The sequence below is a fragment of the Engystomops pustulosus genome, chromosome 3 (genome assembly GCF_040894005.1).
Source record: "Engystomops pustulosus chromosome 3, aEngPut4.maternal, whole genome shotgun sequence".
Classification (NCBI taxonomy): Eukaryota; Metazoa; Chordata; class Amphibia; order Anura; family Leptodactylidae; genus Engystomops; species Engystomops pustulosus.
Genome location: NC_092413.1, coordinates 66,803,548 through 66,829,775, shown reverse-complemented (window position 1 = coordinate 66,829,775; position 26,228 = coordinate 66,803,548). Strand labels below are relative to the sequence as shown.

Below are 26,228 nucleotides of genomic sequence, written 5' to 3'. Positions count from 1 at the left end.
CGTTGTCCGCATAGCTGCCTCGATACATCGTCCCCTTAGCAAACCAGCTGTGTCAGGCAGAATTTTCGGGTGTTTCACCAGATACATAATGGAACTCGGCCCATCTGTCGCCGCCATGCAGGACACCTGAAGTTTCAATCATGACGGCGCAATATGGATGCCCCATACCGTCGCTCTTAATCATGGAACCATTTCCTAAAGAAAATATAATAGAACCGCAATGCTATTCCATAATTCCTATATGAAGTATTCAAACGACCCCGCCTGCTTTGAAAATGATAATTTTTTCAAAGTAAACGCTTCGGGCCCCCAGGCCCATTTTGGGTGTGGAGGAGCCGAGAGGCAGGGCCTTGGACAGGCGAAAGCTCGCCTGGCAGCGGACCACCAGCTCCATCCCAAGATCCAACTAACATCATAGTATCATAGTAGCATAGTATATAAGGCTGGAAAAAGACACAAGTCCATCAAGTCCAACCTTTAAGAATTAAATAAATATTTTTTCTCTCGTTTTAACAGCAGCAACTTTAATCTACTAATATAACATTTCAAATCTATCTTTTCACTCCTCTTTTCTCACCTCCTTACGTTCACCTCGGGTGCCGTAACCGTCCCCACTGCCTCTACACGTCGTCTACATAGCAGCCTCCACACGTCATCTGGATAGCTGCCTCCACACGTCGTCCCCTTAGCAACGAGCTGTGTCAGGCTACATTTTTGGGTGTTTTACCCGCTGTAATTTTCTGGTATTTTACATGGGTCACTCATTTTGACAATGGATGCAAAGCTGTATGACTGAGTTCGCGCCCCCCCCCCACATGCCTCCACACGTCGTCTCCATAGCAGCCTCCACACGTCGTCTCCATAGCAGCCTCCACACGCCGTCCCCGTAGCAGCCTCCACACGCCGTCTCCATAGCAGCCTCCACACGCCGTCTCCATAGCAGCCTCCACATGTCGTCTCCATAGCTGCCTCCAAAAGTCGTCTCCATAGCTGCCTCCACATGTCGTTCCCTTAGCAAATGAACTGTGTCAGGCTCATTTTTCGGGTGTTTCGCCAGATTACGTTATGGAACTTGGTCACTCCGTCAACCTTTTGTTCACATAGGAAATCATTTCAGGGCTCCTTTGGTTCCTCATAATCAGGCCAAATACTGATACGTAGAGTGCTACACGTTATCCTCGCCAAAAGGAATTTTTTTAATTGGTTAGAATCCTGAGTCCATTTGGGGTATGTCGCCATGCCACTCTCTAGCCTGCCCCTGCCTCCGCATGCCGTCCCCTATAGTGTCAGGGTCAATTATTGGGTGTTTTAGATGCTATCTCGCCTCACTCGGTCACTCTGTCATCGCCATGCTGTTGCCCATAATTTTGGCATAATGGTGTGATTAGGCAGCCTCAGAGGCATCCATGCATGCTGCCCCTGCTGTTTCCTGTTCATTTCTGTGGTGTTTCCATCATTTTCTGAGGTTTCCAGGTTTTTGGCCAAGCTTCCCTGTTCAGAGCCTTGGTCCCCTTGAAAAATGATCGAGTCTTCCATTGACTTCAATGGGGTTCGTTATTCGAAACAAGCACTGGAGCATCGGAAAAATTTTGACTCGAATAACGAGCACTCGAGCATTTTAGTGCTCGCTCATCTCTAATCTTAAACTATTCAAATCAGCATTTTAGAAGTCTGTTAACCTGTCTGTTAAGATCTTTCTCATTTAGCCCTAAAATGTACACATTCATAAGAAATTTGAGGTAAATAAACATCCCAAAATTGTTGCCCTGCTTCTTCTGAGTAAGGCAATACCATACATGTGGATGTCAACTGCTGTTTCGCCGCACAGCGATTTCCAGAACAGAGTTAGTGCTTTTGGCTTTTGGGCAGTCCAATTTGGCTACAAATGTTTTGTGGTGCCGCAGTGTACTTGAAGAGCCCTTGAAGTAACAGTGCAATATGTCACCATTTAGGAAAATATACCCCTCAAAGAATTTATCTGGGGTTGCGGTGAGCATTTTAACCCCCAGCATGCTGGTCAAAATCTTATGCAAATAAATGGTGCAGAGCAAAAATTGTGTTTTTATTTCAAAAATGTCATTGTAGTGCCATAATATATTGTGCCCAACTCATGGCACTTAAGACAAACACTCCAAAAATCATTCTGTGGGTTGTCTCGAGTATGGCAATACCACACAGGTGCCAATAATTGACAGGCTGGGCACACAGCAGGGCTGGGCACGCAGCAGGGCTGTGAAGGGAAGGAGCAAAATTTTGATTTTGGAGCACCCTTGTCACTAGACTGCCGTTGGAGTGCCCCCGAGGTATAAATACATTATAAACCTTGAGTAGTGACCCCATTTTAGGAAAGGGCACTCCTTTTCTAGGGTTGTATGAATATTTTAACCCATAAAATCCTGTCTCAATTGTAACACAAATTGAATGGTGTTGTGTAAAATGTGCCTTGCAATTTCTAAAAATGGGACATTGTAGTGTCAAAAGTATTTTACCCAATTCATGCCACTGGAGACACCCCAAAAATAGTTATACAGGATCTCCCTGGCACATGGCAATAATATACAAGATGGAGACATGGCAGGGCTCTGAAGAGATTGGCATTTGGAGCACCGACATTCAAATTTTCTTTGGTACCATAAAAAATTTGTAGATGCCCTAAGAGAACATTACAGTAAAAAACCCTGAGACCTGACCGTATTGGAAAAATATACCCTTCCATGAATTAATCTAGGGGTGTAGTGAGCATTTTAACCCCACAGGTGGACCCTATATGCATAATAAATAGTGCTTAGTACAAAATATCCATTATGTCATCTTGTGCCCATCTCATGCCACGGGAGACAAAACCCCCCAAAAAAATTATGATGCGGGTACTCCCGGGTACAGCAATACCCCAGTATTAGACCCAGAAGCTCAGATTAACCCCTTTAGACCCGACGGTCATGCGACGACCTAGTCTATGGAGCATCGTGCTCATTCAGCACAACGCACGGAGGAGTGGAGAAGGGAGAATCCGTAATGACGCCCGGAGACCGGGTCTTGCTCCCACAATTAGCCTCTAAAGTCAGCGGGTGTTCCGAAAGGAGTTAATCTGTATATTCCTAAATTTCACAGTCTATCTTCACTTTTTTTTCGTTTTTTTTTTTTCAAAATAGCAGTACCAGTGTTAATTCTGTATATTCTGACTTCTGACTTATTCACTGCATCTGTTTTTTCAAGATACTAGTGCCAATGTTTGGTAAATCCATATATTCCTATATTGCTGAGTCCATAGTCATTGCAACCAATCTTTCAAAATTACAGTGCAAGTGTTTGCTAAATCTGTATATTCCTAGATTGCAGGGTCCGTATTGACTGCATCCGTCTTTTTCAAATCAGTACCGCCAATGTTTACTAAATCCGAACATCTAGAGCGCCCTGAACCACAGTGAGAGGAAGGGTTTGTGGCTTTCACATTGCTTATTTTGCCACTATGAGAATATCTGGGTCTGAAGACCCAAAACATCTTTAACCACAGTGGAAGGAAGAGACTGTTTCTCCCATTGCTTCTTTTAACACTACAAGACTGATTATCCAGAGCGCCTTTAGCCTAAATGTCATTAACATGTTTTATTTTTAATAATTTTTTAAATATTATTATTTCTTACATTTGTTATGTTATGTTGAAGTACTTCCCCTAGTGTTTTTTTGCAATGGAAACTACCCTATTACCCCCATTTTGCAGCCCTCTACCCCTTACTTCCCCCATTTTACAGCCATATGGGTCTCCATTGATTTCAATGCTTTTGGGTTCAAGCCTGGGATCAAGTCTGGGTACTGAATAAAATTTTTTTCCCATGTTGGCTGAAAATGTTGAACCTGAATTTTGACAGACCCATCCATTTTATACTTACAATGTGAAAGTTTGATGTTTGCTGCCAGGAGCCCCAGGGTAGCAGGACTGAGGGCTTCCTGTGATGGGTATCTTGCACTCCCTTACAACCAGGGATAGAAGTGGGTATGGCTGGGGGGTACAACGGGTATGACGAGTGCAGATGTGTAAGCTCTGAGTGCTGCACAGACCGGGCTGAATAAGCTATAAATTAGCGGGCCAACTCTTACCTGAGCATGGTAGCACCCCCGCAATCTGCCGCAGATTTTTTCAGGAAGAGAGTGGCGACTCAGATCCCTCCTCCTCCCCTATACTCTCTTACAGTGAGGCTGTTCTGGCTCCACACGGAGTGGAGAGACCCCTCTCGGAGTCCCCCAAAGTCCCTCAGGGGACAGAAGAACCGGAGACATCATCTAGATGCCCGGGGATAACAATAGGCTGTCCCCCTCCACTGACACTGAGGCAGTTCTCCCACACAGCCCTGGAACCAGCAGCAGGACAATGCTGCTAGAAATCCCCAGTCTCATCTCTCTCGCCTCCAACGCTGGGCCCCACTTTTACTGAAGAGAACTTAGGGGCTGTTCTAGCAGCATTGGAGTGGGCCCGCCCGAACTAAGCTCTCTATGCCACCCACAGCCTTGCTCCCACAAGGTGAAGAGCTGGATGGTTCTCTGGAGGCTACAGCAAAAGGAGGGGGGGTCTCACAATAGAAATCTGCCAGGGACATCTTCTGTGGGCTCCCAACCATAATCACCTAGACTGTCTCAAGTTATACATACGAACTGTAGCCCATTGTACACCTCGATATTCAGCTCCTGTATCATAGCTCTCCCCCCTCTTCATGATCTGCTTTGGCTCTATATTCAACAAATGCCCACCAAGCAAAATTTTAGAGAGCTGATTGATGAAGTCAAAGAAACGTGCAGGCAAGAGATTGCAGCAGTACATAGAGACGTGCAACAAGTGGAGCAAAGAGTAGATGTGTTAGAGGATGATCATAACGCAGCCAGAGCAGCGGTTTCGACTCACCAAGTGACAGAGCAAACCTCAACTACCAGATAATTTAAACGCCACATAGAAGACCTCGATAATAGATGCCCACCGCCACAATATTAGGGTGTGTGGCAACAACAAGGAAAGGACGACGTACAAAGCTATCTACAATGGCTGTTTAATATGATCTTATAAAGACAGACGGAAGCACCGCTAAAAATGGACCGAGCCCATTGGGCATTCCGTCCAAAAACAAGTGGTCTCCCTAGGGCAGTGATGGCAGACCTTTTAGTGGCCGAGTGCCCAAAAAACAACCCCAAATCCCCCTTATTTATCGCGAGGTGCCAACCAAAAATTAAAGCAGTAACTTATTGCTCCCTGTTCTTCAACAATTTTCGTTCATATTGGCCTCCTGAGAACAAGATGGAAAATTTGTATCATTGTAGCTTCTTTCCAGTGTCCCTCTGTACACAGAGAATCATGGGGCCAGCCCTTGATTCAGGTAATTCAGCCCTGTCTATACATTCTCCCTCTTCATATCACTGATTTCAAAATTTAAGTGGAATATATGAAGCATTTTCGACAACTGAAATCACACTCCTTTCTTGGTTCTCGGCTTCAACTCTATCAAGACCTCTCATGGATTACGCTTCAACAACGCTGAGCCCTTGCTGGACGTGCTACATGATAAGGGGATACCCTATTGTTGGTGATTCCTCATTAGTCTGACCGCCAAGAAAGATGGGTATTCCGCCATTCTTTGATTCCCAGAGGACCTCCATGCCTTTTGTGAGACCTTCCAGCTAGACCCTCCTTACCTGCCTGACTGGCCCCAGCATCCAGTGACTCCAGCACTACCTCCAACATGGCAACCTGTCCGCCCACTGAAAAAACAGCAGAGGGCTTTGGACCAGAACCACAGATCCCTGACTGAGCAATAGGTATAACTAGAGATGTTTTCTTGCTCTTGTGTAATTTCAGCCCCTCACTTAATTAATGATACTACCTGTTACATGTTTGTGAGGCTAAGTAAATCTTTTACTAGTACCACATTCTTTAGTTTAATCCCCTTCCCCCACCCCCTTCTTAATCCCTTTCCGCATAGACAGATCTTAGAGTCCCAAATTAAAAGGCCCAGAAAGGGCCTGATCATTCTGTATAATGACGGAAACTGGTCATATATGTTACACCAAAGCTTATCCTTCAGATGGTCCTCGCTCCTCTGCTGAGGAGCTGACATTCCAACGTGCATTTGTGGCTATTACATGAATGATTTGCAGAAACTGGCTATAAGCCTGCCTTGTTGTATACCTTTGTTGTTAGTCTAATGTTCTTTTGTATAAGTTGTGGTTTGTTTTCTATGTTAACCCACGGATCTCTCTATTAGTTAAACTCTGTTCCCATTATGCGTAGAGTAGAAACAGTATACACCTGAGTTCACCCAGTAGACCCCATAGCCGAGTTTCCGTCTACTCTACATTTACTATAAATAGCTAGTAGGCCTCACTACATTGATAATGGTTAAAATTTTCTCCTTGAATGTTTAAGGCCTTAAAATTCAGATGCTGAAAGACGACTTACACTGCAAGAAATACGACAAGTTATACGACAAGCTAAAGCTGGCATAGTGTTTCTCCAAAAGACTCACTTCACAGCTACAGGGTCCTTCCACTTCGCTAAGCACTTAATTTCCAGTCACTGTCCCTTCCATGTAATTGGTAGTCTAATCATTAGACTAACATTAGTCTAATGATTAGACTATTATTCTTAGAGGGTTTTTTTGGTATCAATATTACTGTGTTATATACTTATATACACCCCTAATAACCAACAAATCCCCTTCCTCTATACAATTCTCTCCAAATTGATCTTGAACTAGTGAAGTACTTTTACTGGGGGGAGACTTTAACCCCTTAAGGATGCAGCCTTTTTGTAGCTTAAGGCTCAGCCCCATTGTTTGGATTCTGACATGCCTCGCTAAAGCCTTGCCTCGCTAAATGTTATGGTTATAACTTTTGAACACTGTTACTTATCTAAACGATACTGAGATTTTTTTTTTCCCCACATGTTGTACTTCATTTAAGTGGTAAATTTTGGCTGATAAGTTTTACGCTTATTTACAAAAAAAAAAAAATTGATTTTTTTTTTTAAATTTTGCCATTTTCAAAATTCGAAATCATTGCGTTTTCAGGCAGACAGTTTTACCACCTAAATAATTTCCCATATGTCTACTTTACATTTTTTCATAATTTTTTAATTAGCACGTCAATTATGAAACAAAATGGCCAGACAAACCCCATACACTATTAAGGACACAAATGGCACTCTACACTACCATCCCACTAAAATTGCTGAGATCTTTCACTCCTACTACTCTACTCTCTACTAGCTCCCATCTCCACTTCCCTCATCCTCTCCTGAGATGCAGCTTAAACTAGATCAATACCTTTCCCAGTGTTCTCTCCCTCAACGGTCTTCAAATGCTCTAGCCCATTTGAATAAAACAATCACTCTGGAAGAAATAGAGTCATAAAGGACCCCAGGCCCAGATGAGTTTTTCTATCTCTACTACAAAACCTTTCTGCCCCTTTTCCTACCTAACATAGTAGAGCTATTTAATGGATTCCTCATAGGTGAAGCAATCCCTCAGATGATGTTAACTTAACATATTACGGTGATCCCTATACCAGGCAAAGACCCTTCAGAATGCTCTAGTTATAAGTCCATCAGCTTGCTAAATGCTGATCTAACAATTTTTACTAAACTCTTAGCTAACAGATTAGGCGACTGGCTCCCACAGCTGGTACATAAAGACCAGACGGGTTTGTTCGTTATAGGCAAGCGAGGGACAATACCCGTCGCACAATTGATCTGGTGCAGAAAGCTAAATCAGAAGCCCTTATACTAAGTCTTAATGCCGAAAAAGCATTTGATGGCTTGAATTGGCATTATATGTTTCGGACACTGACTCACTTTGGTTTTCAAGGACCATTTCTGAACGCCTTGTCGTACTTATACTCTTCCTCTACATCCCAAATCCGACTATGACACGCTCATTCAAACCCGCTGACAATTCACAACTGAACCCACCAAGGCTGTCCTCTTTTCCCCTTACTATATGTTTTAATTATAGAGCAGCACATATTAGACTCATCCCAGATATCACAGGAATCAAAGACAAATACAAGACAAATAGTTAAAAATAGCCTTGTTTGCTGACGATGTCTTGCTAACTCTCACCGACCCACTCATGTCAGTGCCTAATTTGCACGCAGCTGTTGAAGAGTACAGTTATATCTCAGGCTATAAACTCAACTAGACAAAATCAGAAGCACTCCCGATGCATTTACCCCCCACTTTACTCCAATCTTTGAAAGATAATTTCCGCTATAGCTGGAGCCTGACCTTCCTAAAATATTTGGGGATAAAACTTACCACATCCTTTGCTTCCCTCTATAAGGAAAAATTTCTCCCTTTGATCCAAGACGTGAGAAAGCATTTACAAAATTGTCATTACCTGAACCTATCAAAAAAATTGCAGCCATAAAAATGTTGCTACTCCGCAGATTCTGGTATCTTTTTGAGACGCTCCCAGTGAGGGTCTCAGTCAATGCCTTGAGGCAAATACAATTGTTGTTCCTGGATTTTATATGGAATTCCAAAAGGCATAGGATTCTGAATACAGTCTTAGTAGTGCCCAAATCACTAGGGGGGGTGAAGAAGATGGGATTACCTGACATAGTGACCTACTATCATGCCACCCACTGACGACACATAGCCTCCTGGACCTCTTTGGCAGCTTTTAATAGATGGACAGAAATAGAGAAGCTTTGACTAGCTCCCATACACCCGGCCACATTGATATGGGAACCGCTAGTAGAGATACCTATGCCCTCTTTCCGAGGCCCCAGAGCTTTCACTAGAGAAATATGGCGGAAGTGTCACATTCGATATTCCCTAGCTACACTCAAATCGCCTCTCACGCTGTTCCTATACACAACACGCTGACCCCAAAGCCTTACGTCCACTTTTGAGAGCTTCTGGAGGCCGATGCAAATCTTTCAAATTAAAAACCAAACACATCCAATGAGAAAACACCTCCTAACGCTATATGACCTCAGTAATGCATCCAATTTGCCCCCACCACCTGTACCTACCCAAAGATCTAACAATACTGCTCATCTACACTGGACTGTACAACGATACCAGACCTTACAGAGTTTGAACATCTCAGCCTTTGAGGATCGGCCTCTAAGGGGCGCATCTAAAACGTATACTCCTTGCTCAGGATGTATATCCATAGATGTATTAGATGTATAACCCGTTCATCTCACTTACTCTATTCATTTCTGTTGGAGGTAATGCAAGACCATGATAATTCTTCATGTAAATGCATACCGTAAATGCTTATACCACATTTGTAATATCATGATCTCTATCTGTGTAAATTTGTTTGTTCTTTTAATAAATAAAAATAAGTAACTTGAAAAAAAAAAGTGGTTATGGCACGACATCTGCCGAAAGCCAGCAGGACACAGAATGTTATTTGCATGTAGTTTTGACTTATGCTACCCAGGAGTCACCTATGGCTCCCAGCAGTGATCAAAGGACTTTTACAGGGCAAGTATAATATGTTATTTATGAAAGTTATGTTATAGTATAAATTTTAGAGCCTATGGCAGTGATGGCGAACCTATGGCACTGGTGCCAGAGGTGGCACTCAGAGCCCTTTCTGTGGGCACTCAGGCTATCAGCCCAGGACAGAGTTCATGAAACAGGAACAAATCCATTAAATCTTCCTGCAGTCCTAGGCAACTTACGAGATGCTGCGCTCAGCAATATTTTACAGCAACACTTCATTGACTGTTTGGAACTGCTTGAAAAGTGAGAAGGTGTTGAAACTGCATTGTCTTTGGAGGTCCTCATTCTGGACCCACCATTTTTCCTAAACAGAGAGACCCTGAAGAGAAGCTACAATGATAGTCTGAATTTGCACACCTTGTTTAAACAGTATTTGTGGCCTCAGGCGGCCGATACAATTAAAGAAGTGGAAGAACAGGTAACTGCGTATAAATGGCACATTGGCACATCAGGGTAAATAAGTGGATTTTGGTTGTAGTTTGGGCACTCGGTCCTTAAAAGGTTCGCCATCACTGGCCTATGATATTAGACGTGTGACACAGTAGGTCGGCCAGCAGTCCTTGCATTATATTTCTCCTGTCCATTGCACTGTGGCAGTCCATGGGATCAGGCCAATATACAGCCAGTTTCCACAGGCTGTATCTGTACATGAGCCCTTGCCCTGTGTAAGTTTGACATAAAATGAAAGGGGTGGTCCCATTTTATCAAATAAATGTCATTGTTTGAATAATAAAAAAGTTACAATTTTCCAATATACTTTCTGTATCAATTCCTCACAGTTTTCTAGATTTCTTGTTGCTGTCCTTCTATAGTAAATGTTATTGTTTATTTCCAGAGGACAGAAATCTGACCACGCTCCTTATATCACACAGCTCTGATTACTCTCTATAATACTAATGAGCCACACACATGTGTTACCATGGTCAACATGGAAGCTTTCAACAGAATGACAGCAAGCACAGATCTAGAAAACCATGAGGAATTGGTACCGAAAGTTTATTGGAAAATTGTGTAATTTGTCATCATGCAACAATAACATTAATTTTCCCAAAATGGGAATACCCCTTTAATGTAAGGCTACTGTATTGCAGTATTCTCTAAAGCATTAGCTAACAATAACAATAGCTTTTGTGTTTTTTTTTTTCAGGAAAATGGAACACCAACATGTGTTTTCTGGGATATAAACAAAAATGGTAAGTTTTATTTTACTGTTATTTGTATCTCCTGTATCCCTTTTTAAAGGACATCAACCACCAGGATCAAGGATTGTAAACCAAGCACACTTACATACTGGTGTCTGCCCCCTTTGGCGGGACCTGCTCTTCTTTTAGCTTCTTAGTCCCTGGTTTTACAAAAAACGATACTGTACATGGACAAGATCACACTCCTCTATTATCTTTCTAGTATAATTTTAAGGTTTAACATCTGTTTTGTATTTAAAGAGTAACTGCAAAGGTTTTTTTTCACAAATCAGTAGCTCTTGGGATGTAAGACAACTTTGCCTGTCATCTTTGTTCCCTATATGCAGCAGTTTCTTTGCTATACCCCTCAGATTACCACAGTGCTGCAATAGCTGCTTCCTCTCCACGTGCTGATAAGCCCTATGAGACCCTAGCTTGTTTACACTTTCTTTTTGGTCGGATTCATGGGAGGGGTGGAGCTGCTGCTCCTTGCGCACCGGGGAGGAGGTCATGTCTCACTGAAGGTAGCAGAGCTGGAAGTCTACAGAACAGTGAATGCAGATGTCTCCTGCACAGAATAGTGAGGTACAAGATCTCCCTGTTCCCTATCAGTCCCTTTATCCAAGTCCGTGATTCTACAGAAGTTTATCTGTCTGTCTTCACTCTTCATGCTGCTCCCTCCCCCACCTTATCATCGGCAGTATCAGCTATGTTTAGATAAGTTATTTACCCTCACCCTTATTTGCTCACACAGCACAGGCTATAGACTTCTTGTGTAACTGGTGTACTTATGATTTCTTCCACTTATTATATGTTCTCCGCTCCTCCATGTGATGGAAGCTGCCAGGCTGGTCACCATACACATCCTGTATGTGCACTGTGCAGTGTTCACTAGATTTACTTGTGGGAAACTAAATGGATTTAATGCTACATTACTGTGAGAGAGAACATAAGGCATTATGGGATCTGTGGGCAAGCTAACTGGCCTCAGCCTGAGGGCATAGACAGATAGTCTCCGTCCACTTCACTTCTGGGGAAAAAGATCTTTCTCAAACACTTTCAGAACAGAAAATGCCATAACTTTGGAAAGAAAAGGATGAGCAGCAAAAGTAGGCATCATTATGATTGTCTTCAAAGGGGTAATCACATATAATAATTTGGTAAAATCACTATAGTTTTACAGTTACACTTTAAGACATTTATCCCCTCTATAACCTCATGTCTGAGATGTAAGGAAATGATCAAAAAAAAAAAAAACTCTGCATATCCGCCAGGAAAATGAACTGTTTATTCTTTACAACGTAGTACTTAGAATGTGGTACTTTACAGGAATACATTATAATGAAATCTTTAACAATAACATATCAGATGTGTTTCTTTGTTGAACTTTTCACAATCTTTGTTTTTTCAGTAGTAGTAAATCCTTAAGAGATGATTATTTAATCTTGCTTTTCAACAGCTGGTGGTGGTGGCTGGAGCCAAGCTGGCTGTAGGGTACTGATAAATGAATCCAATGCTAATGAGACAATCTGCTTATGCAATCACCTCACACATTTTGGTATTCTCATGGTAAGTGGTTTAATAAAGCCTTATTTTTTGTGCCTTATTTTTACAGTTTTGCTTAAATCTACCATCAAATCAGGAATAATAAAGCAGTGACACCTACTCATAGAGTTATGCATGGATAACAAATATAAGATTACCACACACACATTGCCAGGATGTCCCTGGTTTATCATGCTTGTTTTGGTGGTATATTTTCTTGTATTTTTCCAGTTTTTCCATGTTCACATTTTTATCTGACATGATAACATGATAAACATGAAAAAATTATTCTGTGTGGTTAGTGTGATTAAAGACATTTGTTAAAATTTTCTTTTGTTTAATAACATAATATCTTCTTAACCTAAGGTTGCTATGGACGTGCCAATACCAATTTTGATGGGGATTTTACTTATTTAATTTTTTAACACTCTGAATAGTTTCTTAAGTGAAAATGGTACTGTTAATTCTCTCTTCTTTTTTTTTTTTATGTAATATTAACTTTCTTTTGCTGTCCCACTAAGGGACTTACATTGGGAAAACCATGATATCTCTTGAAATAAAATGCTGTACTTCTGTACTACAGTGTATTATATTAGTCAGTTTTAAACTGATTATTTGGCTATGAGACCCATTAGGGCCTAATAGGCTTTGATAGTTGGCAGACAATGAGGACAGTTTAAGCATTAATCACTGGATTCCTGGTGCTGTCTTTGCCTTAATATAATTGGACACCCTGGCACCTAAGCTCAGGAATGGTCCAATAAAGAGATAAGGCTCTCCGCACCAGTGCCCAAACCAAATCAGGAGTTACTGAGGCTGATGCAGTCCTTAGTGGACCCTTCCACTGACATGCAGGTGCCATCTTCTACTGGAGTGGAGTCGGAGGAACACAGAGCTGAGTGCATGGAGAAGATGTCGGCCGCAGGCACAGCTGGATGAGCCAGTGAGTCATCTAAGCGACTACCACAATCAGGCAACCAGAGGCTCAGATAGACCAGCATCAGCCTCCAGTAAAGGGCCTCCTCCCCCCATCCGCCCCTAGGGGTTGTAAAGAATGGGACTCTGGATCACAATAATACCCAGCCAGTAAAGATGCAGCAGACAATGCAGGGGACTACTGAAAAGCAGTTCCCCTTCAGGAAGCAACTCTAAGTCTCATGGAAGGCCCACTCCCAGCTTATCACTTTGTCATGGAATCTTCAGAATCTTCCTACTAAAGAAGACTTTAAGATGCTTATATCTTAGGTGAAAGATACTCAGAAAGTCTGAGATTAATGAGATGTGTCAATATTTTCAAGCTATGTTGGGCAGGATGAAAGTTTTGGAATCAGCAACAGATGAAACTAGGCGTACTATGTCATAGTTTCATAGTTTATACGGTTGTCCATCAAGTTCAACCAAGGAAGGGATCGGATGAGGAAGGGATTTAGGGGAAACAATTCTATATAACATAACCATCAATGTTATTTAGGTTTAAAAAGGCACCTAGACCCTTCTTGAAGCTCTCTACTGTCCCTGCTGTGACCAGCGCCTGAGGCAGGCTATTCCACAGATTGACTGTTCTCATAGTAAAAAAGCCCTGTCGTCCCCGGTGATTAAACCTTGATTTCTCCAAACGGAGACAGTGCCCCCTCGTCTTTTGATTTCATTTAATCTGAAACAACTTACCACCATATTTCATTCATATATTTAAATAAATTAATCATGTCCCCTCGTAGTCGTCTCTTTTCCAGACTAAATAAATCTAGTTGTTTTAATCTTTCCTCATAACTAAGACTCTCCATACCCCTTATCATTTTTGTGGCTCTACGTTGAACCCTCTCCAGCTCCAGGGCATCCTTTTTATGGACCGGTGCCCAGAACTGGACAGCATATTCCAGGTGAGGCCGAACCAATGCCCTGTATAGTGGTAATATTACATCCCTATCACGAGAGTCCATACCACTTTTGATACATGACAAGATCCTACTAGCTTTAGAGGCAGCTGCTTGACATTGCATACTGTTACTCAATTTATGATCTACTAGTACCCCCAGGTCCTTCTCAACAAGGGACTCTCCCAGATTTACTCCCCCAAGTACATATTTTGCCTTTGGATTATTGGCCCGCATGTGCATAACCTTACATTTATCCACATTAAACCTCATTTGCCAAGTGGATGACCAAACATTCAGTTTGTCCAAGTCACCCTGCAGCCTATGAACATCCTCCATAGACTGTATTACACTACACAGTTTGGTGTCCTCTGCAAAAATAGACACAGTGCTATTAATTCCTACCTCTATATCATTAATAAATATATTAAATAGTAGTGGGCCAAGCACAGAACCCTGGGGTACACCACTCATAACTGGTGACCATTCCGAGTAGGAATCATTGACCACAACTCTCTGGATACGATCCTTTAGCCAGTTTGCAATCCAATTGCAAATGATTTCTGCCAAACCAATAGCCCTAATTTTACCCATCAGGCGTCTATGAGGGACAGTGTCAAATGCCTTTGCAAAGTCCAAGAACACAATATCCACAGCTGCTCCTCCATCCAGGCATCTGCTCACCTCTTCATAGAAGCAGATAAGGTTAGTTTGACAACTTCTATTCTTAGTAAATCCATGCTGGCTGTCACTTATTATACTATTTGATGTCACATACTCCAGTATATAGTCTTTTACTAACCCTTCCAGTATTTTTCCCACAATGGAAGTTAAGCTTACAGGCCTGTAATTGCCAGCAAAGTTCTAGAGCCCTTTTTATATATTGGCACCACATTTGCCTTGCGCCAGTCACTTGGCACCACATTACGGAATCCCTGAAGATGTTAGACAGCGGTACAGCAATAACAGAACTGAGTTCTTTAAGAACTCTGGGGTGTAACCTATCTGGTCCAGGAGCTTTGTACACATTGATTTTATTGAGCTTAGATTGGATCATGTCTACATTCAGCCAGTCTAGTATATCACAGGATCCATGACCCGCACTGGCACCACCCACGTCAGAAGTTCTTTCTTCTATCGTATAAACGGAGCTAAAAAAACCTATTAAGTATCTCGCCTTCTCTTGGTCTCCAGTCACCGATGCCCCATTTTCAGAATAAAGGGGCCCAACCTGTTCCGATCCATTTTTTTTTGCATTGATTTACTTAAAACATTTCTTGGGATTTGTTTTACTATCTTTAGCCACCTGTCTTTCATTTTGTATTTTGGTAAATACAAAAAGATTTTGGTAAGTTTTTTGTAAGTATTGAAAGCCTCAGGTGACCCGTCAGATTTATATTTTTTAAATTCCCTCTTTTTCTCTTTAATTGCCCTTTTAACTGTAGCTGTAAGCCACGCATCTAGCCACACATCTAGCCCGTCTATACTTGTTACCTATTGGAATAAATTTAGAAGTATAAAAACCCAGGATAGATTTGAATTTCTCCCATTTAACATTAGTATCTTCATTTGACAGAATCTGATCCCAGTCTATATCCAGTAGTGCAGCCCTGAATTTCTGGAAATTAGCCTGCTTAAAATCCAAAGTTTTCGATTTTCCCACCTGTTTCTGTTTTTTAAAGTTTAAGAGGAACATAATTATATTATGATCGCTGTCCCCAAGGGGTTCCCGGACACTGACATTTTGGATAATCTCCTCATTGTTAGAAATCACAAGGTCCAACAATGCGTCACCTCTTGTGGGATCTTCTACAAGCTTCAACATAAAATTATCCTGCAGAAAGTTGATAAAATGTCTCCCCTTCACAGATGAAGAAGAGCCCTGACCCCAGTGAATATTTGGAAAGTTAAAGTCTCCCATTATCACAACGGTCCCCCCCTGCGCAGCCCGCTCCATCTGTTTATATAGGTGACCCTATATTTCCTCAGAGATGTTAGGGGGTCTATATATTACACCAAAAATAATTTTCTTAAAGCTCTCTTGGCTTTGAATTTCAACCCACAAAGTTTCAGCCTCCTCACACTCTTCTGAGACAACTGACTCATTCACAATCGCTTTTAAGTCTCTTCTGACATACAGACATACACCACCTCCCCTCCAATTTTCCCTGTCTTTCCGAAAGAGTGTAAAACCTTGAATATTAACACCCCAAGCATGCGATGCATCGAGCCATGTGTCTGTTACACCAACAACATCTAACTGTTCCTCTAATATCAGAGCCTCAAGCTCACCCATTTTGCCTGTGATACTTCTGGCATTTGTGAACATACAATTTAATTTTCCATAGTTATTTGTCTGATTTAAAGTAAATTTACTGGTACATATATCCTCACCACCGTTCTGTAACTTGTGGATCTGCTTATCCACTGCCTTAGGCCCCCATACACCGCCCACCTCACCACCCACCAACATAACCTGCCCCCTCTCTGACCTGTCTACCTCTTTAGTGTCTTCCTTTTCCTCCTCCCTCGATCCTAGTTTAAATACTCCGCCACCCCTACTAGGATCTTCTCCCCCAGCACAGCAGCCCCCTTCCATTTAGGTGCAAGTTATCTGCGGAAAACATAACTCCGGATAACAGTAGCCTCTCATACTGATTTTCTGCTAGAAATGTTTAAGCACCTAGAAGAGCTAGGTAATGTCACGGCTGGTCCCACGACCCATATCGCGGGTCACGGGCTCACCCGTGCTCCCCGGGGCTCACAGGCACTGTGCCAGCGCAGCTCACCTTGTATAGATAGGTATTTCTATTTGCTTAATAAACAACACATGATGGAAGATCATCTATGCTACGTTCCTATTGGGACATGGAACTGTTCTGCAACACATGGGGCCATCCAAGACTGGAAACTGGACTATCCTCCTCCTATGCTGCCGCCTGTTTGGGATGCAGTTCAGAAGAAGAGCCAGCAACACCCATCAATGGGCTCTCCCAGAGGCTCCTGACCATAAGTGATACTTATTCTAATTGTAGTATCCTTTATTTGCTATATGCTGGGACTAAGTTTGGGAATTTTTCATGGGGACTATTGGATCAGACAGGGTTCAGAGTATTATTGTTTTTTTCTTCTTACAGTAGTTCATATTTCCAAATTGAAGCAGTGTCTGGCCTAGGTATTCTTCTGCTCCTCAGGTCCCACTTAGGGCTTGTATATTTCAAGGAGCATGAGGCAACCAAGTGCACAGGGTTGGAACCATAAGGAAGAGAGTTAGACTTCCTGCTCTGGATAATAATTTTTATCGCTTCCCTTCTCTGTGGCCATTGGGGGATTGGGGGCGCCCCTATTAGCAGATCCCGGAGCAGACAGGCTACCTACTTCCGTAAACTTGATTCAACGTTTTGCCTGACATGACCTGTGGCAGGTCTGTAAACCTGTGGATAAGACATTTTACTGTGCACCTCACGGCACCCATACACACATTGATTATTTTTTGGGCGATGTCCAGATGCTGAGGATGTTGTGGGATGCAGAGGTAGGAACTATCTCATGTCAGATCACACCCCAATAATGTAAAATCTGAAAGATGACTTCCACTACAAACATACAGGTTATTGGCGGCTACACAAGGTCTTACTGAAATCCCCTCAAATCAGAGAATGGCTCACTTTGGCTTTAAAAGAATATTTCCAAGTGCACATTGACTCAGTCACATCTCAGTCCATATTATGGGAAGCACATAAAGCAGCCATGAGAGGGCACTGCATAGGGCATGGAGCCAGGACTAAAAAAGATATAATGCACCAAGAACAGGAGCTTCGAAAAGCCATTGCGAGTAACAAAGTTAAAATGGCTGGCAACTCCACCAGGGGCACACTGAGGCAATTGGTAGAACTTAGGGAGCTACCTCGGGCACTTCAGCTTAAACATGTAGAAAATTATCGGCATCTCCAGGAGAGACCGTAAGGGTGCTCTATTACAAGACCCAATGACAATAGCGAACTAATTCCATGATTATTTTTCTCACCTATACTCTCTTCCTGACACCCTTTCTAGAGTAGTTGAAGATAGAGAGGATCTCCTCAATGGGTTTCTGGACTCTCCCTCGGCACTCAACAGAGGCCATAGAACTACTTAATACTCCCATTTCTGCAGAAGAAGTGGTAATGGACTTCACAAATGGAAAATCGCCTGGGCCTGATGGTCTAACGTATTTATAATATCAAACGTTCCTCCAGACACTATTGCCACACATAGTAAAAGTGTGTTTCTGAAAGACGAATCACTGCATCACACCTTCACCCATTCATATATTATCTTGATCCCTAAGCCTGGTAGAGACGAGGCAGAATGTGCAAATTATAGGCCAATCGCCCTCCTCAATACTGACAGTATTTTGGCAACCGATTGATCCAGTAAATCCCACATTTGATTCACAAGCATCAGGTTGGGTTTATCCCATGCCGACAGGGCGGTGACAACACCAGGAGGGTAATTGACCTTAAAGATGTGCTAACCAAAATGGACGAACAAGCCCTTGTACTTAGTTTGGACACTGAGAAGGCCTTTGATAGGCTGAATTGTTCTTTTATGTTCAAAAAAAGATCAGTGGAGCAGTTTTCCTGTGTATATTGCAGGGTGCACCAAATTCAAGACGAATAGGTGCCAGAAATCATGAATCTGGCACTCTCTGCACTGGCCCGATACTAACTTTTTTGTGGTGCTCCTTTAACATAGTGCTTTGCAACACACTTCTGTCTGACTTTGCTTGATAAATCTGGCGCACAATCAGACTGAGCTCCAGGACACCCCCTAATTTGTGTTGCATGATGCCTAGTGTAGATGAGAAACAAAATGGTTGCATGCGACACAAACGTCTGAGACACTTCTTAAAAATGTGCAAGCAGTTTGCACTAGAAAAAACGTGGAAAGTTTGACAGAAAACTAGTACAAGAGCCTTTGTAAATGTGCTCCATTGTCTGTCCTTTGAGGTGAGTCCAGCATATTCATGGCCTTCCAGTTCAGTAATGGCTCCAGCTCATTGCCCCCACTCTCACAGGAATCAGAGAGATGCTGGCTATGTGATGTGCTGAAGAGATTTCATGGCAGAAGGATGAATGAGAGAGCTGATTTCTCTTCAGTGAAAGTTACATGGTCTCTCATTTTTGAATGATGTAGCAGAGCAGAGTTGGATTGTCTGAAGCCGGCAACTTCTAAATCAGGAAGCTGGAGATATGGTTGAGGTACAAATACATGAATGTGGATATTATTATAATAGTAAACTTTAACACACTGTGGAACTTTACATCCATGGGGAGGAACAATATAGGGATATTTGTATTGTAGTGTAACAACAGTTTTTAAAGATATGTTTAGTTAGTGTGGGTTATTTAATCTGACAATTTCCCTTAAAACACTGAACTATATTTCCAACTTATTATTTACATAAGTTATTTATGAGTTTTGTACATGTGCTTGTTTCTGAACAAATCATTAAATGAAAATAATTTTTATAATTATATCGTTTAAAGGATCTGCAGAGGAATTCAGATGCTACAGATAGTCAAAATGCAAAAATTCTTACATTCATTACTTATATTGGATGTGGAATATCTGCCATATGTGCAGCTGCAACACTTCTAACTTACATTGCATTTGAGTAAGTACTTATCTTTGTACATATTTTGACACAAAACAGACAAACTGAAAACAGCATACTGAAACAGCATGCTATGAAAAATCATACTAAAAAAAACAATGTTTTGATATAAAAACAACTTGACAAATTGCAGGATTTTTCACCCATCTTCTCCTTAACTGTAATGCCACAATGACTTTAGGCTCAGGCTGGGTTCACACGCAGTGTATATGTTAACTTTGAAACACAATGCAATAGTTATGGGGGAGGTGCTTTTCTTGTTCACACATGTCTTTCAACTGAAACATTTGCATTTGGGAATGAGAACGATTGCTTGTTCTGAATCACAACATTTTGTTGGATACACCTATGCAGTTGGGACAGGCTCGGACTGGCCTGACGGGATACCTGTCAAATCCTCAGTGGGCCCTTATCATAAGTCACCATCTCCTGCCTGTGTCTGCTAGCAGGAACATTCAGCTGAGGCTGGAGGAGGAGGGTAGCAGGGGGGACTATGACGTCCTGCAGAAGGGAGAGACAGGTTCTCTGCTCTTCCCACAGCAGCGCTGGGGCAGTGAGTAAGACATTTCCTCCTCAGCCCCTCCGTCACTGCAGGAGAACATGGCCCCTGATTCATAGCTGCTGCCTGACTGGAGGAGCAGACAGTGATCTGTCACTAATTACAGGCCAGAGGACGTGGGCCCCCTAGTTGTCACAGTGGGCCCCCTTCCTCCTGGTCATGACAGACATCAGGGGCCACCAATCCCCCTGGCACAGCACAGGCTGCACTCATGTGCAGGAGCTCAGGATGGATGAGGAGCTGCTGCTCACCCCATGATGGCTTTCAGGACACGAAAAAGGTACAAAATAAAAGTGCATCACATTACACACACACAGTGCACCTCATTACATCCATGCAATGTGTACATACATATAGAATAACAGTGGGCTCAAGAACTACAACTCCCAGCAGTTGAATGAGATGCTGAAAGTTGTAGTACTTTGACTGTATAAAGTATTAATGTAGAATAATCAGTGATGTCACATGTTAAGCTGACTGTGTTTAGAAATGGAATTAAAGCGCACAGGGTGGGGGGCGAAGAGGGATGCCTTTCTATGCAAATGCATGCGATGGGTAACCCGCACTCAGTGTCTTGTATTGTCCAAATGCTGAAGGAATCCAAGTGTTACGTGTGACCGCAGCCTCAGTATTACCAGCATACCCCGCGTTACGTGTGACCGCAGCCTCAGTGTTACCAGCATATCCTGCGTTACGTGTGACCGCAGCTTCAGCATTACCAGCATACCCCGCGTTACGTGTGACCGCAGCCTCAGTATTACCAGCATACCCCGCGTTACGTGTGACCGCAGCCTCAGTATTACCAGCATACCCTGCGTTACGTGTGACGGCAGCATCAGTATTACCAGCGTACCCTGCGTTACGTGTGACTGCAGCCTCAGTATTACCACCATACCCCGCGTTACGTATGACCGCAGCCTCAGTATTACCAGCATACCCCACATTACATGTGACCGAAGCCTCAGTATTACCAGCATACCCTGTGTTACGGGTGACCGCAGCCCCCGTATTACCAGCAAACCCTGCATTACGTGTGACCGCAGCCTCAGTATTATCAGCATACCCTGCGTTACGTGTGATCGCAGCCTCAGTATTATCAGCATACCCTGCGTTATGTGACCGCAGCCTCAGTATTATCAGCATACCCCGCGTTACGTGTGACCGCAGCCTCAGTATTACCAGCATACCCTGCGTTACGTGTGACTGCAGCCTCAGTATTACCACCATACCCGTGTTACATGTGACCACAGCCTCAGTATTACCAGCATACCCCGCGTTACGTATGACCGCAGCCTCAGTATTACCAGCATACCCCACATTACATGTGACCGAAGCCTCAGTATTACCAGCATACCCTGTGTTACGGGTGACCGCAGCCCCCGTATTACCAGCAAACCCTGCATTACGTGTGACCGCAGCTTCAGTATTATCAGCATACCCTGCATTACGTGTGATCGCAGCCTCAGTATTATCAGCATACCCTGCGTTATGTGACCGCAGCCTCAGTATTATCAGCATACCCCGCGTTACTTGTGACCGCAGCCTCAGTATTATCAGCTTACTCCGCGTTACGTGTGACCGCAGCCTCAGTATTACCAGTATACCCCGCGTTACGTGTGACCGCAGCCTCAGTATTACCAGCATACCCTGCGTTACGTGTGACCGCAGCCTCAGTAGTATTACCAGCATACCCCGCGTTACGTATGACCACAGCCTCAGTATTAGCAACGAACCCCCCCCCCCCCCACCTGTCATGGTGTCCAAATTGTAGATGCATCACCATTTCAATGCACACAAACATTTGAATAAAAAGTGATGAAAAGGGATAGGGCTTAACTTACTGATCAGTGGGATCTCAGTGCTGAAATACAAGACAACGGCGCTGATTGCCGATCACATCTGTTTCTATACAAACAAATATGTAATTGGTCGCGGGCGCCCCAGTGCGTTTTGAATCCGTTACAAATCGGAATCAAAACCCTAACATGTGACAGCGCCCTGAGGCCTCTTGATGTATCTGCTGGAAAAATCAGCAGCCGCTGGGCAAAACCATCTGGTCCGTCCTGGTGTAGTTTTGTGTAAAAACAGCAAACAGTTTTTTGAAAATAATTCAGGCGTGCCCAACCTCTTCCCCTTTACGCCCACAAGTCATGGAGGTGGCATAGCTGCTTTTATAATCGCAAATTCTTTATACATCCCCACGGTATGTATGAAGAGGACTCAGCCTGTGAACCTTCTTCATATATAGGCAGTCCCTGGGTTATTTGCAAGATAGGTTCCTTAACTTTGTACTTAATTGTCCCAGTGACAATTAAATTTTCTAAATTTTTTGCTGTAATGAGACCAAGGATTATCAATAAATCTTCATTACAGACACCTTACAGCTGATTATTGCCATCTGGGACTATAGTAACATCCAGAGAGGTCACCAGAGGTCACAGTGCGCAGTGGGATCTGTCTGTAACTAGGGGTCTTCTGTAAGTCGGGTGTTGTACAATGTGCAGTTCTTAAAGGACATCTATCACCAGATCAAGGATTGTAAACCAAGCACGCGGACATACTGGTGTGTGCCCCCATGGCAGGTTCTGGCCTTCTTTTAGCTTCTTATTCCCTGTTTTAAGTCTTTTAAAATTATGCAACTGAGCCTGAAGGGCTCAGGCTCCATAGGTGTTAAGGAGGCCTGTTTTCTGCTGGATTGTTTTACACGTCCTCATTCACTTCTATGGGCTTATGCCTGAGCTGCAAATGACAGAGCGGGTCCTAACCATGTTTGCGGTTCAGGCTATTATTATGTACTTACATCCCGATGACAAGCAACCCTCAAACATCATTCCATGGGACCAGTGTTTGCATCCCAAGAGCTGCGCAAGTGTAGTGTGCAGGAAGCCTGAGGCTGCGTTCACACGTTACGTTTTTTTTGTTGCAGAAATTTAAAGTTTGTCTCCTGAATGGCAAAAAGACCTGCATTCAAATGGAAGAGGAACAGATAGTCTTTCCTAAGCTTTGAAAACGCAACAAAAACCGCAATGTGTGAATATGGCCACAGGCTGAAGTCACACCTTGCATTTGCAGCACGTTCAGAAACACAATGAAAATATACATGGGGGTGGCTCGCACGTATCCATGAAGCAGCTGCTGGGCCCCCAGAATTAATTTCACTGGTGGGCCCTTGGCACCTGAGTTGGGATAAGCCTCTCCCCTGCAGCTTCTGCATTGCTTTTCAAAAAGAAACATAAATGCGACATGTGAACCTGGCCTTAGGATGTGGACAACGTTGCAGTTAAAACTGCATCTTAACTTCATTGGAATCAATGTTAATGTGATTTTAAGAGCAGTTTAAAAATGTAACAGTTGAATCACATTTATTCAACAGTTTTCACCTCCAAAACCTGTTCAGTTAATGTCTTTCACCTGTTAAATTTACTCCTTGGTGTCATGATATTATGTCGGAAGGGGAGAAGGGGCATATGGAGAGAGCTCACAGACTCAGCTTTCTCCAAACAGCCTAGGATATTTGCTGCATAATACAACATACATTCATTGCTAAAACCTGTTAAATCTAGCATTTAGATCCAAGCGATGGGACATCTTGGCTCAGATCGACGCACCCCTTGAAATTATCAGGCAGCGACAATCTGTTAACAAGACAGCCTTGCTAAACTAACCTAACTTATAAAACTCCAGGATCTATTATGTATGCAGATCTGTAACAGTGGATTACTTGCACGCAGTTATAGTTCAATTGTAACATGTTAGGTACCATCGCTTCCCAAACGTTCCAGACAGAGAACCTTGTTATGGTAAATAGCGGCCAAATCGGAATTGCCACTTTGCTATTCATAAGTATTAGAATTAAGTTATCAAAAGATTGCACAGTCCCAAAAAAGGTATCAATAAAAATGACAGTTTGTCCGGACACTTAACACAGTTCCCTAAACTGAATATTCAAAAGGTTATTGGCATCAGAAGCTGGCAAAATGAAGACATATATTTTCATACAAAACTTTTAAACTTTTTGAAATGTATTAAAACCAAATAAAATCTACATACCGTATATACTCGAGTATAAGCCGACCCGAGTATAAGCCGAAACCCCTAATTTCAACACAAAAAACTGGGAAAACCTATTGACTCGAGTATAAGCCGAGGGTGGGAAATGCATTGTTTACAGCCTCCCAGTATATAGTCTGCCAGCCCCTGTAGCATACAGCCTGCCTAACCCCTGTAGCATACAGCCTGCCCAGCCCCTGTAGTAGGAAAAAAAATAACACTGTGCTCATCTTTCCGACGTCTTCCATAGGTCCTCTCCTGTCTCAGACTGTCCCAGACAGAAGAGGACCTACAGGTGATGTCAGAAAGGTGAGTTTTGACTTTATTTTTTTAGTTGACTCGAGTATAAGCCGAGTTAGGGTTTTTGAGCACAAATTTTGTGTTGAAAAACTAGGCTTATACTCGAGTATATAAGGTAATTCATACCGACCCAGAGAATTAAATAAATGTTATTTGGAGTGCACAGTGGAGCTCTTAAAACAGTACACATTGTGCAAATGCTTTTGGTAATTTTTTCACACCTTTCCTATCACTACAATGACAATTTGTTACACAGAAGACAAACCTGCATACATCCCCGTACACAAAAAAAGAAAAAAACGTTATGTTTCAGAAATTAAAAGACAAAAATGAAGAACAGCATTTGCTGGAAGGGAGCTAAGTAACTGCACTTAAAACATGAAAACTGATTATGATGCAGTGGAGATTCAGTTTTAACTGTAACATGTGAATAACGTGTGAATAGAAGGAGATTTCTCCTTCTTTCTACAAACTGTCCAATGTTCCACACCTTAATTCTCTTTGCTTCATAACATATTTCCTATGTTAAATTCAACAATTATTTTTTCCTCCTCAGAAAAATTAGGCGCGATTATCCTTCAAAAATACTGATGAATTTGAGTGCTGCCCTGCTTTTCCTGAATCTTTTTTTCCTACTGGATGGCTGGTTGGCATCCTTTGAAGTTAACGAGCTTTGCATAGCCGTGGCTGCATTGCTTCATTTTTTTCTTTTGGCCACATTCACTTGGATGGGGTTGGAGGCTGTGCACATGTATATAGCACTAGTAAAAGTCTTCAATACATATATCCGAAGATATATATTAAAATTCTGCATCATTGGTTGGGGTAAGTGTATTTAAAAGCCATTGCATCATTTTAACTAATAACAGATATAAGTAATTATTTATAAATAATTATTTATTCGGCAATGCCACAATGGCATTTAAAGTTCTCAAAAGCTACATGTATTGAACCAATTAGCACCTTCCTCAAGGTATCTATTAATAATCCTGGAGCCTACATTGTAAATATTGTGGATTACAGAAGAAATCTACAATACAGACAAAGACATTTTTAAAATCAAAATGGCAAAGGTTATTGAAAGCGGTGACCAGAAAAGTGGCTTCGGCATTAAGGGGTTAATAGAAAATACCTTTTAATGCACACACATATGTTTTATGGGTTAATCTGCTACTATGAAGACATGCTACCCACTACGTCTTTATGATTCATGCAATTAGCATGCAAGATGCCAGATTTAGCCGCCCTGCACATGACAAGGATTTGTAGACTTGTGATTGCCAGTCCTGGGCTGGTACATATATCAGCTTTAGCCCTTTATAGGCTTTGTCCCATCTTGTTCCACTGGTCACTATGCCACTTTTTTGACAGTGACCTACTATGCGCAAAGAGGTGCATAGTGAAGAAATGTTGTCATGCACCTGAAATTGCAACTTTTTTATGTATTGTTGGTAAAAAATTGGCAAACAAGGCATGATAGAACAGTCCGATTACATTTTATTTTTTTTCAATAATACAGATTTGAAATACATTCTTTTTTTAATGTTGTAATCATGGT

General features: G+C 42.4%; 1 protein-coding gene across 6 annotated transcripts in view; it reads left to right on the top strand.

The window, feature by feature from the left end:
- ADGRG6 (adhesion G protein-coupled receptor G6) overlaps window positions 1-26,228 on the top strand; it is a 538,359-nt gene that overhangs the window by 485,136 nt on the left and 26,995 nt on the right. For all 6 annotated transcript variants that reach the window (XM_072140986.1, XM_072140983.1, XM_072140981.1 and 3 more), the window contains 4 exons: window positions 10,650-10,695; window positions 12,143-12,252; window positions 19,634-19,761; window positions 25,227-25,495. In XM_072140986.1, the coding sequence (XP_071997087.1) occupies window positions 10,650-10,695; window positions 12,143-12,252; window positions 19,634-19,761; window positions 25,227-25,495 (553 nt within the window). The remainder of the gene's footprint in view (window positions 1-10,649; window positions 10,696-12,142; window positions 12,253-19,633; window positions 19,762-25,226; window positions 25,496-26,228) is intronic.